Below are 16,402 nucleotides of genomic sequence, written 5' to 3'. Positions count from 1 at the left end.
TACAACACTTGTAAAATTCATTACCTTGATCTTAAAACATGTGTTCGGATTTTGCCTACTTTGTTGTATAATTCACAAGGTTATCAATGCAAGTAGATATTGATTTGATGAACCTCTTAACACTTGTTTGAAGTACATAGACGAATCTATTATATGTTCAAGTAGCCTACATTTACATAAAAAGGTCCAATTTTATTATACACCTCTAAATAATTTAAAACATAGCTTTTTTAGCTTGAAAGTAAACTCTTCAAATCTTCATAACCTTTCCAACAATCCACTAGACAAATTTAAGACGAAAATAATAAAAACTGCTCACATCTACATACTATTTGGTACTCAATATAAATTGCTCACATGTTACATCTATCTTTACATAGTCGGTATAAATTCACGAAACGTAGACTAGGGCTGTTCACAAATTGCTCATACTTGGTTTGGTTTGAAACCGAGCAGCTTGGTATCATACAGATTTTCAATTTCAAATTTTTGAAACTCCAAAATATTATTAATTTAACAAGATTTCCAACTCCAAAATGTTTACACTTCCAACTCTAAAATGTCGAAAACTCAAAGTTAGCAAGAAAATATAAAACGAGCTGTGATTTAAAGTTAAACTTTGAAGTCAACACAAAAAAGTGAAATTTAATTACATTATAGAGTAATTATTTAATTACATAATTACTCTACTTGATTCTCACAATTAGTATGTTAATTTTATTTGTACGTTAACTTTCTTATACACACATATAAAATATATAACAAGTTAATAAATAAAAGTAATTCAAGCAAAACGAACGGAACCGAGCGAGGCTTTGCTCGTGCTTAGCTTGTTTTCAAAGCTAAATCGAGCCGAATGACTCATTTCCAAATCGAACAAGCGTTTGTTGAGCAATTTTTGAGCGAGCAGCAAACAATTTGGACAATATCGCACACAATTAGGGTAAGAACACAAATTATTTGTTGTTGATAACCTTGGTGCTGCAAAGTCCCATTGGATCGTTTTGCCCCGCCTTATTGGCCCGCGACATTTTGTTTTATTTTTCTTTTAATTCTGGTACCGTATTGAACGTAAGAAAAACCTACCAAATGTCAATTTTGTTTTGCTTTAGTTCAAGTACCGTAACGAACGTCACAGAATCCGACCAAATTTGTGTGGACTAACCGTGTTTTGTTTTAGTCCTGGTTTCGTAACGAATATAACGAAAACCATCTGAATACTAACTTTGTTTCTGTTTTGGTTCAGGTATTGTAATGAACGTGATGAAAACCGACCGAATTTGCGTTGACTTACCACCTCAACGTTTGGGACAGACGATGCTTAGGTCTTGTTACCACGCGCTTGAGTTTTACCACTGGTTGTCTATATTAAAGGGTAAAGTGAGTACTATAACAAAAGCACAAGGACCAAAAACATCAACGTTTACACATATGATATACGCAATATTAATCCCAAAAGGAAACCCCATCATCTCCGTTAATTATTCAACACATACATATATGTATATATTATATATACATATATATACACACCAACCAATTCTCATTCTCAGTTGGATTGAATGGCGACACCTGATCGAGAATCAATCGATACGTTCATCAGCATCACCGGTTCATCTGAACTTATTGCTATCCACAAACTCACGGTAATTAATAATATATATTATACCAACTAATTGTTGATCGTTAATTAATCAATCTCTATTTTTTGATAATTTGTGTTTTTTTTCTGACTGTTGATGGTTAATTAATCTCTTTTTGGATGTAAATGTTGTTGCTTTATTAGGTATTTTATATGGATGTTAAAAAGGGTTCTAATCTATAGTGGGAATTGAACCATCAGTTTTACATGTAAAAATGCATGATAAAAAACTCATTTTTACATGTAAAAATTTAATTTTTCATAATGTTTGAGGTTTTGCATATAAACACACTTAGAATGCATTCTAATTAAAAATAATGCATTTTTTAACCTTTTTATTTATTTATTAAGACGGCTTCTAAATTCCATTTTTTTAGCTATTAAAACGGCTTCTAAATGTGTTTAAAATGCAAAAGCTATAAAAAATTATGGAAAATTTTCATTTTTTTTAATAATTTCTGAGCTATTGCATATAAACAAATGTAGAAGGCGTTTTAATAAATTTTTTTTTTGAAAATAATTTTCTTAAACTGTTTTTCAACCTTTATTTATTTATTTATTAAAATGGCTTCTAAATACCTTTTTAAATTTATTTTTTTAATGCAAAAGCTCAAAAAAATAATTATGTAAAAATGGGTTACTTACATGTAAAAATAATGTTTTAATGAATTTTTTACATGTAATTATTTTATAAATATATAATATAAATTCTTTAAAAAAATTTGGGCTTCCACCAAGAACGGGTTCTAGACGGCGGCCGAGACTTGTATCTCTTCCCAGATGGCCCTGCTGATCACAATTAATAGCAACTGATATGAATTTTTGAGTTTGCTGACTTTATGAATCATCATGCTTTGTTCTTCTTCAGGAATCATTTAATGAAAATGCCAAATAAAATACTACTACAGTTTGCTGGATGCAGCAATTTTGGTCAAGTTACAGAATTTAAAATGAACATTGTTGAGATAGATAGGCAATTTATTGTATAATGCATCGATTTAGTTTTGCAAGTTCGTTTCTGTTTTTGTCGATATCCTTTTATTGCTTGATGCTAAACACATTTTTCTTTATGTTTAACAGGAGCATGGTGGTCGTCTCAATGAAGCTGTGAATTCTTATTTTACTGAAGGAGATGCAAACATGTTAGTTTCTATTAATATAAAAATTATGTTAAGTTTAGTTAACTCATTTTTGTTAACTTCTTTTCTCAGCAGGCACGAAACAACTGTTGCTGTTCCACATGAGGATTTTATGGACATAGATGACACACATAGAGTATCTGATGAATTACATCACCCTGAAAATGCTTCCATTGATAATGGCGGCAACGCTTTACCAGAAACCGTCCCTGAAACTCGTGGTACTAATAATGATACGCGTGTGAGCCCAAGTGTTCCTGAAATTAGTAACTTACCTGACTATGGCATCGAAGAGGAAATGATCCAAGCTGCAATCAAGGCTTCTAAACGCGAGGCTCAAACCAGTCCACCAGATGTGGTAAGTTTTTTTGCAGGACGAAATGGGTCGGTTCAGGTTGCCCTCGAAACACTTTATATATATATATATATATATATATATATACAGGGTAAGGATCCCAAGAGAACCACTTGAAAATTGAGAACTTTGAGAACCATTTTGGACCACTAAAAAAACCTCTAAAAAATATTTAAAAAAATTATAAAACCAAAAAAAAAACAAAAAATGTAAAAAAGTAAAAAAACCAAAATTCTTATATTTCATTCCAGTTTCATAAAAAAAAACTTCGTATTATATACGTATGTATAATTTCATTTAATCTCTAATTACGTAATGTACACATAAGTACATTATCATTTACCTTAAATTGTACATATGTGTATAATAAAAAAACATGCATGTACATATATGTACATATTATACATATATGTATAATTTAGCTAAACCGAGACAGTTTTTTTTAATGAAACCGGGATGATAAATAAGAATTTTGTTTTTTTTTTACTTTTTTTTTATTTTTGTGTTTTTTTTTGTTTTATGATTTTTTTTTTATTTTTGGGTTTTTCGTGGTCCAAAATAGTTCTCACATGATCCCAATCATATATATATATATATATATATAAACTTTTGAGTTTTGTAACTAATAACTAAAAAAATACGCATTGGACGCCTTTTGACCGATATAATCCACACCCCCCCCTTTATTTTTTACCATTACGTATTATTGATAAAAACGTTCTTTAGAAACACGAGAAGGCGTTTGCGGAACTAGAATCTGAAGCAGGACCATCAGAAACACGAGTTTCTAAGTTGACCGAGGTTGAAGAAACCGAGACATTAGCATCATCAAATGGATGGTAAAGAATTATTTACTATTTTGTTTCTGTGTATACTTCTATTATAATTAAACCATGTATACAAGTGACACGAAACTGTAGGCTAGGTGTCAGGAGCTCATTTATCGAGGATGAAACCGAAGATGCAGACGAGCAACCTCTAGTTAGGCATAGGCATAGGACTAGACGCACGAACTCGAACGCACCATCGGCTCCCATACAGCAGCAAAATGCGAATAATCCTGATGAAGTATTTCTCTTACTTTCTATCTAATATCAAAATTTCTTTTGTATATTACTTCTTATTTTATTCGTTGATCGTTTGTTAAAAGTGGGGAGGTATTTCCTCTGAAGAACACGATGAGGCGGTCATGCTTGAGGCTGCAATGTTTGGTGGAGTTCCTGAAGGGGCCGGATATCGCGTACCGAATACTCGAAGCCGTTATACGCGAAATGGTTCGGGTAGAACTCGTCGACCCTACACTAGGTCGACCCCACGCCCTCCTTCTCCTACTCTTACCGCTCAAAGATTAATTAGGGAGCAACAGGTAAACTCTGAAGACTAAAGTTACTAGTTAACACAATTAATTCTTGTGAGACAAAATTATATGATTTTGAACCGTTTTTCTGCAGAATGATGAATATCTTGCATCGTTGCAAGCTGACCGAGAAAAAGAGTTGCTAGAACAGGCAGCTAGAGAAGCTGCTATTGAAGAAGAACAGAGAAAGTTGGAGCAAGAACAGGTAGTGTAATTTTCAAGATTTTTTTTTGGTTTCTTGCCATTGTTTCAAGATTTCAATTTAATTTTCAAGGTGTTTTTTTTTTCATATAATTCCAACGTTGTTTCTTGCCATTGTTTCAAGATTTCACTATGATTTTCAAGATTGTTCTTGCCATTGTTTCAAGATTTCAATTTAATTTTCAATGTTTTTTTTCCCAAGGTTGTTTCTTGCCATTGTTTCAAGATGTCAGTATAATTTTCAAGATTGTTTCTTGATATTACCTCAAGACTTCTGTATAATTTTCAAGATTATTAATTGCCATTCTTTCAAGATCCCATATATTTTTCAAGATTGTTTCTTGCGGTTTTGTCGAGATTTCATACAAGTTTCATGATATTTTTTGGTTTCTGGTCATTGTTTCAAGATTGAAATACAGTTTTTAAGATTGTTTCTTGCCATTGTTTCAAGATTTCGGTAAGTTTTCAAGGTTTTCTTTTGTTTCTTTTTCGCAGGAAACAGAGAGGCAGCTAGCAGCCAAAGAAGCTTCACTTCCTCAAGAACCTGCATCTGACGATAACAATGCGGTCACCCTTCTCGTGCGGATGCCAGATGGAAGCCGTCGAGGACGCCGATTCATGAAAACTGATAAATTACAAGTATGCTTTCTGCAGTAAACATGACATGGATTTTGTTATTACAATACTTTTACCTTAAATTAACTGTTTTTCTATTATCTTGGCAGTTTCTTTTTGACTTCATTGATATTGGCAGAGTGGTCAAACCTAGCACATACAGATTGGTAATCACTCATATGTTATTTTATGCCATTTATACAATCTTATTTTGATGGTTTTTAAACATAGAATTAATGTAATGGTTTGACACAGGTGAGACCATACCCTCGACGTGCGTTCAGTGAAGATGAAAGTGAGTTGACCTTGAATGAACTCGGTTTGTCTAGCAAGCAGGAGGCATTGTTTCTTGAGTGGATTTAACTATTCAAGCAACATATGTCATTTGTAATTATAAATAGCTGGCTTTCATAGTTGATATGATGTTTATATGATTTACACATTGTCGATATTTTTTAAAATAAGCTATCGCGCATCAAAGTAAGCACTAGTCGGATTCGATAGGGATAAGTTTAAAGGTAACAAATTATGTTTAGTTTTTTTACCATTATGTGAGATCTTGATAGCATAAGAGATTTTAATATAGCAAAAACTGGGTTAAGTAATTTTTATAACCTTGGAGACTTTAGTCACTTTACCATATTAAATTTAAGTTTAGTGACTTGAAAATATACTAAATTTTGGTGAAGTGATTTTTTTATTTTGATTAATTTTGTTATTTACTCATGAACCATTCTTTTTTTTTTTTGAACAACATGGCTTATATAAAACAAAAATCAAGAATACATGTTAACAGAAACTCAACAAGAAACTAAGTAGGTTCTGCTCAACTCTATTTGTAAACGATTCAAACTAAACCCAAAATTTAATGTTTCATATCCAAATTATACTACCCAACTCCAAATTTTAATGTGACCTATTTAGTTACTTTATTTCAATCTAGGAATTGTTATGTTACACGAATAGTGTTGTAATTTTGCGCTTATATCGTATATATTTATAATATAATTAACGCTTCAAATTTTTTTATAATACCACTATTATAAAATGTCTTCTTGCAAAGACACAATCTGTGTCCAATTTAATCCAGACTTGACCCGACTCGACTCGTGAAATGTGTTACACATATTTTTCTTATGCAACATTCTAGTTTATTACATTCCCTCCTTTATAACTAACTTCATTTCAACAGCCAATATATATAAATACATAACTAATCATGTACCACCACTGTGTCACCTTTATCGTTAATTTTCCAACCGTTTGTTTCCCAAAATTAAATCTAAATCCACAACAACAAAACAACCTTTACAAATTTTGTCTTTTGATTGATTCTCTGTGTTTTTTTTGTTTGTTTGTATTCATCATGTGTCCGTGTTTGTTAGACAAGATCAAGGGCATGGACATGGAAGAAATGGCGTCTCTGATCGGCGTAACACGTCCGGTTTTCCAATTCCTTTTATGTTTTGTTGCCACAATTCCTGTCAGCTTCCTCCACCGCTTTGTCCCTGGCGGCCCGACTGCTAAACACCTCTACGCTGCCACAACAGGTGCCGTCCTCTCCTACCTCGCCTTTGGCCTCTCTTCCAATCTGCATTTCCTTGTTCTCATATTAATCTGCTACGGGTCGATGGAGATCTTTCGAAGAAAATGTGGCATCATTACATTCTTCTTGGCTATGGGTTATCTCATCGGATGGTACGCGATATATAACATTACATGCATGTTTTAACCTTGTTTTCATGTGTTATATATTTACGGAAAATTGGATTTTGATTATCCAAACTATGACATATTGGCCGATAATAATATATACTGGCAATTTCACTTGTGGTGTCATTAGCAATCTCACAAATATAATCTTTAGAGATTTACATGGAAATCGGTGATGATTATAGGGTTCCCAGGGTTGTCTCTGGGAATCCCTTAAAATTTTAGAGTATGAGACGAGTGATGAAACGGGCCCCTAAAATTGCGTTTTCAATTATGTGAATGTGATAGATAATTTGACAATTTTACAATAGGGTTGCCTTTCAAAAGCCCAAAACGGACCAAAATAATAATAATAATAAGCAAGTTATTAACATGATTCATATAAAACACCAATAATAGTTTTTTTCTATAAAATATGAATCTCACTTGTAAAATGATTCATACAAAACACCAATGGAAGTTTTTTTTTTCTATAAATAAACAAATATCACTTGCGAGAATTGAATTCATGACCTTTAATTCTATAAAAAAACAAAACACCAATGAGTCATTTTGTACAATTTTGTTTTAAAACAAAATTATATATAAAATATAAATATTTTTTTAACAATTACGGGCTTCTCGGAAAAGTGGGCCTGGTTCCATCGCCCTCTTTAGCCCTCCCTTTGGGCCGGGCCTAGGGATTCCTTGGCAGCAAATGTGAAAGTCGGGAGTGTCATTGTTAAATTGTCGGTATGGATTATTATGAACCAATAGGTCATCATATAAATATATATAATTGTGTCATATAAAAAATAGAATCTTGCTTTATTTAAATATCTTGATGGTTCATAAAATTATTGACTATTGTGACATGTTGGCAAACATGTAGCCATGTGTATTACATGAGTGGGGATTTATGGAAGGAAGGAGGTATTGATGTTACTGGTAAGCATTTTAATTGCCATATGTTTCATTACTTCATATATATATAAACTTATAATAATCCTAAACAACTATTATTACATTGTAAAGAAATTGATTTGTATGCTACATATCGTATTATGCAGGATCAATGATGGTGATAACATTAAAAGTGATATCATGCACCATTAATTACAACGACGGGATGTTCAAAAACAAACGTCTACGCGATTCCCAGAAGAGAACTCGCTTAGTTAATCTACCGTCTTTCATAGAGTATGTTGCATATTGTCTCTGTTGCGGAAGCCACTTCGCTGGGCCGGTTTTCGAAATGCAGGATTATTTAGATTGGACAGAAGGGAAGGGGGTCAGTAAACTGTAAACCAACGAGTCAAAACAGATAACTATTATTTTAATTATTTTATTAAAAAAATTTTGAGAAGTGCTTAATTTTTTTTTTTATTTTCTTTTTAACTAAATTTACCAGATTTGGAAGAAGACTGATAAGCCTAAACCATCACCTTTTGTGGCTGCAATAAAAGCTATACTTCAAGCTGGTTTATGTATGGGAGTGTACTTATACTTCGACCCGCGATATACAATATCAACAATCGGTGACCCCGTTTACAACAGATGGGGATTTATTGAAAAGTTTAAGTACCAATTCTTGTGTAGCTTTTCAGCTCGTTGGAAATATTATTTCATATGGTCGGTTTCTGAGGCTTCCATGATTCTTTCGGGACTTGGTTTTAGCGGATGGAGTGACGCTGACTCGCCTAAAGCGCTATGGCGGGGAGCGAAAAATGTTGATATTTTGGGTGTTGAGTTTGCTAAGAGTGCAGTAGAGATACCACTTGTGTGGAATATACATGTTAGCACATGGCTTAGACATTGTGAGTTTATTTACTTTTGTCTCATATTTACATACTATGTGCAACTTATATATATAATGTATATATTTATGTATGTGTGTGTTTGTTCAGATGTTTATGACAGGCTTGTTGAGAAGGGGAAAAAACCTGGTTTCTTCCAGTTGTTGGCAACACAGACTGTTAGTGCTGTGTGGCATGTAAGATTTTATTTGCATTATATATACATATAAATACCAATATACCATAGTGCTGTCATAATATGGCAGAGATGACACGATAAGACACGATGGCATGTGGTACTAAACACGAACACGACACAATAACTAATCGTGTCATTTTTTCCAAACACGAACTTGTTTAGTAACTACTTTAACCTGTTAAGACCTGCTAAGGGACCTGTTTAAACATACAATGAATAATACATGTGTAATGAAACGAAAATTTTCAATACACGCATAAGAGTCTTAATCAATACATAATCCGTAATATTTGAAATACAAAACCACAATCCTTAACATATATGAAACAAAATACCACAAATCCATAATATACTTGAAACAAAAAACCATACAAGCAAATCATAACATCCATTAAAAATATAACAGCGTGTTCTGTCAGACATGAATGAATTGTCCTAAAGTTTAGGACTTTAGGAGTGTATATATTTATTTATTTTTTTAATATAAAAATCTACGCAGGTTACTAACAATATTAACAGGTCTTTTAGCTTGTTAGGACACGAATCAACATATCTTAAACAAGTCGACCTATTTAAGACACAAAACTTGTTAAGCTCAAACCCAAACCTGTCAAAACTCGTGTCATGTTAACAGGTCTGCGTCATATTTTGATAGCCCTAATATACCATTCTCACTAACTTAACTGTTTATGCATATATCAAATTCTCCCGCGCTGGAGAATTATGCTAGTTTATATAATTAAGGAAAGTTTAATATATCTATATGTTACTTTGATAGGGTTTGTATCCGGGGTACATTATCTTCTTTGTTCAATCTGCTTTGATGATTTATGGTTCAAAAGGTAATAATAGTAATAATAATTCTTTCTAGATAATTTATTACATTCATGGTTAAATTTCTAACTTATTTTGTTTTGTGTATAATCAGTCATTTACAGATGGCAACAATCTGTTTCGGGTAAAAACCGTTCGCTTAGGAAGATGATTATGCTCATGAATTTTGCTTACACAGTTATTGTTCTAACATACTCTTCCATTGGTTTCATGGTAAGTATATATGGTTATTTTTCTTTGCTAGTGTCAATGTTTTTTTTTAATTCTATAATAGCAGACTTGCATTCTTTGGTTTGACCTTTAAAAATGAAAGTCAACCTTTTTTTTGTGTGAATGGAGTCTCAACAACTTGATGCAGACATTTTGGGGTGTTTGGATTTGTGTTATGCAACTAACTATATATCTCATTATCTATATTATGATACAATTGATAAAACTAACCATTAATATACTAAAAATAAATGATTTGGCATGTTTTAAATTTAAGTATTTTAACTTTTGTGGTTATTTCCTCATTAGAACAAATGATATATCAAATATTCATTTTCAAAACACACATCCAAACACCTCTTTAATTCACCTATAACATATATCCATTTTACGTTTCAGGTACTAAAACTGGACGAAACAATCGCTTCATACGCGAGTGTATACTACATTGGAACTGCCATTCCTGTGGTTATCATCCTCCTCGGTAACATTATGGTCAATCCAAAGGCGGGCACATCCAGAGCTCGAAAAGTACAGTAACGTTTATAAACCACACAAAAACACATAAATTAATATTATTTCCCAGCTTCGCTTTCTTCTTGGCCTATTTAGCACCCAAGAATCACACTGGTATGTTGGTTCTATATTCCGTAAAGAAGGTGGTGTAGGCGATATAGTTATGCATTTTTCAACTTGTCATGAGTTGTTTTCGGGTTCTATCCTCAACACTTATTAGCACCCTATGGGATCTAGAAGTGGTTTAGGGTATGTACTTGCACATTTTAATTATGTTTCCGTAATAATAATGTAAATGGGCACTCATGTAATGATTATTTGATGTAGAAGTAGTTCTCTATCTGTCCACTCATGTAGATTTGGAGAAGGTTTTCGACTTTTGTTGTTTACTTCGAAAATTATTCCATTCTTGTGTCTTATTTGTATCATCAAGTTCTTTATTTTATTGATTTTGTTAGGTAAGATTAATAAAAAGATGGTTGACACTTAACTTGTTGTTTACTATAAAAAATACGTTTTGGTGTTTAAAAAAGTAAAACTAGTTATAAAATATATTTTTTGTAACTATTACTCATAAACCAAAGAGAATTCAAAACATCTTCACCTTAATATCTCTATGATTATACACATACACACACAATTTGTAACCTTAACTCTTTCCATATTGTATTTTCTATTTGGTTATTTCATCGTTAGGCTAAATTTACTCTCCACTATTCTAAGACATTCGTCACATCAGCGTCACCTCAACTTTTCTTTCATCATTCAACCCCACCATTCAACCTATATCATAATTTATTCTCCACCATAAAAAGAAAAGGAAAAATAAATGATTGGATATGGTCTTCGTGGTCTAGCCTGTGGATTCCCCGTCACTAGTGACCAATAGAAGGGGCACGATTTTTCAGTAAGACCAATTGTGTTATGTCAGCACCACTAGAGGTCACTGGTATATGTTCCATAGTCCAAACATATACCATTGCCCTAATTAGAAAGTTGGCCGGTGCATAAACTAGAAAAAACAAATCAAATGCCCTTTTGTTCCCATATATTTGCAAAAATTGAAAAGCCATATATATATATATATATATATATATGTCAAGTTGTCAACCAAAAGGTACAACAATTTGGCCACATCAAGAAATCAAACACCTTGTTGTTTCACTCTAATCCATAAATTATATTAATACAATTTGACTCTAACCAACCAACAATGAGTAGAATTTGGAAGCGGGGTTGTGGATCGTTTTGTGGCCAAGAGAATACCATCCTTTTTATTTTATTTTTTTAATAATTATTTGAAAGGTTTTAGTATTATATCATATCTCTAATTAATATAAAATGCGGCTAATAGACACGTAGTGTTTGTGTTGTTAGGGTTCATATTAAGGTTTAATTTAATATTGACAATTGGGCACATGCAAGGTTCCTAAAATTAGGTAATTACATGATTAATCAAGATAACGGTTAACAAACAAACAAAGTGTTAGCTTATCAATTTAGGGTTAACATATTTTTAGTTTTGAATTAAAATAGTTTAATCATGTCAATCCAAATAAACAATTTCAAATGAAATGTAATGTTGATGTGTGTAATTTAAGTAAATTCAACATAATTGGTTTCTTCATTTTCCTTTTCCTTTCTTTTAGAAAGAGCATTATTTAATATTCCCTACCAAAAAAAGGAAAGAAACCATTAGAACTATCTACAGAAGTAAATGATATGTTGTTAACTATATAATATTCAATTAAAAAAACAACACATTAACTTGTAGGATGTAGTATTAAGTTCACACAAACTTATTTATGAGGATGTAACACAAGCGACTTAACGAAAATAACGAATCTACCAATGCGATTAAACTAGGGTATGCTTGGCAAACTTGTTGATTGAAGCTTTATTTGCAATTTTGTATATAAATACTAATTAGCAAAATAGGAACAATAATAGAGCTATGGTTACATGAGCTACAACTCCGACAACACAATGACGGCGTGTGATTGAAGCTACAACTAAAAGTCAAGAGATACAACTATGGCGACATTGAAATAAAAAATAAATAAATTATAATCAATATATTTACAACACCTCTTTAGCAAGACGTGAGGAAAGAATATAGAGCAGAGAACCATAACACTCTTATATCATATAAAATAATAAGATCCCGTAAGGTATTGAATAATTATATATATATATATATATATATATATATATATATATATATATATAAACTATTTGTATCAACTCATAATTCTATTAATTGAATTAAAAACTGATTACATGAAGGTATATATATGTTCTACTAGTTACAATAAACACCCTCTAACTTATGACAATGAACATTATGCTTAACATTCCCCCGCAAGTTGAGGGCGGGTAACGACTTGCAACATTGACCTTAAGAATTCAAATCTTTGAGTTGATAACGGCTTCGTAAATATGTAGGCAATTTGATCATCCGTTTTGATAAATTGAACCTTCAGATTTCCTTGACTGACTTGCTCACGAACGAAATGAAAATCTACCTCCACATGTTTAGTTCTAGTGTGAAACATAGGATTCGCCGAAAGATACGTGGCTCCCAGATTGTCACATCAAAGAGTGGGTTTATTCATCTTTACTCCCAGTTCTTGTAAAAGTGATTTTAGCCAGATTAGTTCCGCAACTGTATCAGCAATGGCTTTGTATTCGGATTCAATAGACGACCTTGAGACAGTTTCTGCTTACGCGCTGACCATGATACTAAGTTGGAACCCAAGAAGATAGCATAGCCCCCGGTGGATCGATGGTCGATCGGGCAACCAGCCCAATCAGAATCCGAATACGCGTTAATAGGCACTACGCGACCATTCCAATGCGAATATGCAAAAGCATGCAGGGTGGATATGGAGTTCGATCGGAACTGAAGACCCAAGTTAGACGTACCCTTGGGTAACGAATGATGCGTTTAACAACCGTCCAATGGGACTCGTGAGGTTCACGCATGAACTGACACACCCGATTCACTGCGAAGGAGATGTCTGGCCGAGATAACGTCGCATATTGAAGCGCACCCACACAATGCCGATAGCGAGTGGGATCGGACATTAAGGGGTCATTGGTTTTGATCGCCTCGACCTTTGTATTTGTAGGGGTTGCTAGCGGTTTTGACTCTTTTAAACCGGCACGTTCAATCAAATCTTGAATATACTTCCTTTGGGAGAGTATAAGCCCGGAAGAAGTGTGAAGCACCTCAATTCCAAGAAAATACGTGAGCCGTCCCATGTCAGTGAGAGACACTTGTTGGCCAAGAGACGCAATGATGCGGTTAACAACTGTCGGATTGCTGCCGGTTATGATGATGTCGTCCACGTAGACAAGAAGATAAACAGTGGCTCCTGAGTTTTTAAGAATAAACAATGATGGATCGGTTTTGGAACCCCGAAAACCGAGATTATGTAAGACTGTTGAGAGTTTTGTGAACCAAGCCCTGGGCGACTGTTTCAATCCATAAAGAGATTTGTGTAACCGGCAAACATGATTTGGATATTTAGGATCTCAAAACCCGGCGGTTGGCGCATGTAAACTTTTTCGTATAGATCCCCGTGCAAAAAGGCATTTTGCACATCAAGTTGTTTGAGTAACCAATTGTCTGAGACGACAAATGAGAGAATCGTGCGGATGGTGGCCGGTTTGACCACAGGGCTAAACGTCTCATGATAGTCAATTCCAGACTGTTGTAAAAAACCCTTGGCAACCAGGCGAGCTTTGTATCGAGTAAGGTTACCATGCTGATCAGTCTTCAACCTGTAAACCCATTTGCAATCAATGACGTTATAAGTAGGATCCGGTGGAACTAAAGACCATGTCTTGTTCCGGTGCAGTGCGTTCAACTCGGCAGTCATGGCTTGACGCCAAGGAGCGGACTTGTTAGCAACGGTAAAAGAAGTCGGTTCAAAGTCAGGGGCAATAGTGGTGGCAATATTAGCGGAAGGATCAAAAAAATTTCTCGGTTTTGGGTGTTGCCGAAGATGGGGTGGACGGTACCGAGAAGAGGTGGTAGAAGGTGTAGGTTGTGGAACAGTAGAGGTGGTGGTGGGTTGTTTGGTGGTGGCGGCAGTGGTCAGGGCGGAGGTAGAAGTTCCACCGGGCGGTATTATGGTTTGTGTTACAGGTGGGGATTGTGATGTCGGTTCATCAAATATATTAATAGGTGGGTCGGGGAGGGACGAAAAAGAAGTAGGAGTGGCGGAGGAGGGTAGGTCGTTAGATGTTTCCGTAAGAGAGGGAAAAACATGTTCATTAAAACGAACATGACGAGCAATGTAAATCCGATGAGTTACATGATCAAGGCATAGATACCCATGATGGGACGGGCTATAACCAAGAAAGATGCATGGAGTTGAACGAAAATCAATTTTGTGTTGGTTATAAGGGCGTAGATAAGGAAAACAGAGGCATCCAAAGACTCGAAGAAATGAGTAATCGGGTGGACGGTGAAAAATCAGTTGATAAGGGGATTTATTTGAAGAGAGACGTGATGGTAGACGATTGATAAGATAGACGACTGTTTGGAAGGCAAAGGACCAAAAAGTTTGAGGAATGTTGGATTGGGCTAGTAAGGTGAGACCGGTTTCCACTACGTGGCGATGACGACGCTCAACGATGCCATTCTGTTCACTCGTATGAGGGCACGAGCGACGATGTGAGATGCCTTGTGAGGTGAAGAAGTTTGTAAGGTTTCGAAATTCGCCACCCCAATCGGTTTGAACACTTTTTAGGTTAGTGTTGAATTGGCGTTCAACAAGGCGAATAAAATTGGTAAGCGTGGTAAAAACATCTGATTTTTTCATGAGTGGAAAATACCACATGTAACGGGTATGATGATCAACACATAACAAGAAGTAACGATATCCATATAATGGTGTGGTAGTATGCCCCCAAACATCACAATAAACTAAATCCAATATGTTTTTACTACAAAAAGACGAAACAGGTAAAGTAAGTTTTGACATTTTTCCCAACTGACAAGAAGTACATAAAGTTGGACAAGGTTTATCTAAAACATGTAAGGAAAAAGATTTTACAATATGTTGAAAAACTTGAAAGTGAGGATGCCCGAGTCGTTGATGCCACATGTTATATGGAGCTCGAAAAGCGATGAACGCCATCTTGGAAACCGGTTGAAAAGAGGGTAAGCGAAGCGTGTAGAGTCCTTCTTCACTGGGGCCCGTGAGGAAGGTAGCCTTGGTAGCTTCGTCCTTCACAACAAAAAAAAAGTGTGAAATTCAAAGAAAACGTTATTATCTTTGCAAAATTTGTGAACGAAAAGTAGGTTACGTTGTAAGGCTGGAACATGAAGTATATGGTTAAGTTGTAAGTTTTTATTGGAGGTGTAAAAAGATTTTGAACCGACATGAATAACTGGGAGTGAGTTACCGTTACCAACATAGAGAGAGTCGTTACCATAATAGATGTCTGAGTTGTCCATACTGGCGAGATCAGGAGAACCATGGGAATTAGCGCATGTATCCGGATTCCAAGTAGTGTATGAGGCAGCTTCCGAATTTGCATAGTGTGCTTGAGGGGATCCACGAGACGGTCCGGAGTGATTCGGGCATAGTGAAGGAATGTGAGCAATACCGCATCTATTGCAATGCCCGTAAACAGTGTTTTGCGTGGACGCCCAAGCGAATTGACGAGAGCCTTGGGACATGGAACCACCACGTCCGCGACCCCCGCGAGAAAAGCCGCGTGAACCTCGACCATATCCGCCGTGGGTATTACGTGATGAATTTGACCATGTGGCGATGTTTGCTTGCGGGCCTGATGAAGAACCGGTTAGTGAAGTTGCGGTGGCAAGTTGG

At 34.7% G+C, this 16,402-nt stretch overlaps 1 protein-coding gene across 2 annotated transcripts; it reads left to right on the top strand.

Annotated features, from left to right (window-relative positions):
* Window positions 1–1,510: 1,510 nt before the first annotated feature.
* On the top strand, window positions 1,511–5,796 carry LOC143601850 (plant UBX domain-containing protein 8-like). Of its 2 annotated transcripts, none has more exons than XM_077079145.1 (10): window positions 1,511–1,646; window positions 2,723–2,784; window positions 2,857–3,139; window positions 3,863–3,975; window positions 4,057–4,204; window positions 4,287–4,502; window positions 4,588–4,698; window positions 5,190–5,333; window positions 5,420–5,476; window positions 5,565–5,796. In XM_077079145.1, the coding sequence occupies exons 1-10, from the start codon at window positions 1,563–1,565 to the stop codon at window positions 5,670–5,672; spliced, it is 1,326 nt and encodes a 441-aa protein (XP_076935260.1). In that variant the 5' UTR covers window positions 1,511–1,562; the 3' UTR covers window positions 5,673–5,796. The 2 variants fall into 2 exon arrangements, with proteins under 2 accessions (XP_076935260.1, XP_076935259.1); XM_077079144.1 differs by having other exon boundaries at window positions 2,854–3,139.
* Window positions 5,797–16,402: the final 10,606 nt, after the last annotated feature.

The sequence above is a fragment of the Bidens hawaiensis genome, unplaced genomic scaffold, assembly GCF_021521415.1.
Source record: "Bidens hawaiensis isolate Kalapana, Puna unplaced genomic scaffold, B.hawaiensis_p1.1 tig00057264_1, whole genome shotgun sequence".
NCBI classification, from domain to species: domain Eukaryota; kingdom Viridiplantae; phylum Streptophyta; class Magnoliopsida; order Asterales; family Asteraceae; genus Bidens; species Bidens hawaiensis.
The sequence above is the reverse complement of the archived record's forward strand: the minus strand, read 5'-3'. Positions and strand labels throughout refer to the sequence as shown.

Excerpts from the sequence above, each read along its gene's own strand:
- LOC143601850 (XM_077079144.1), top strand. The coding sequence starts at position 1,563 with ATGGCGACACCTGATCGAGAATCAATCGATACGTTCATCAGCATCACC. Across the intron at positions 5,334-5,419 it reads TGAAAACTGATAAATTACAA|TTTCTTTTTGACTTCATTGA; the intron begins GTATGCTTTCTG and ends TTATCTTGGCAG. Across the intron at positions 5,477-5,564 it reads AACCTAGCACATACAGATTG|GTGAGACCATACCCTCGACG; the intron begins GTAATCACTCAT and ends GGTTTGACACAG.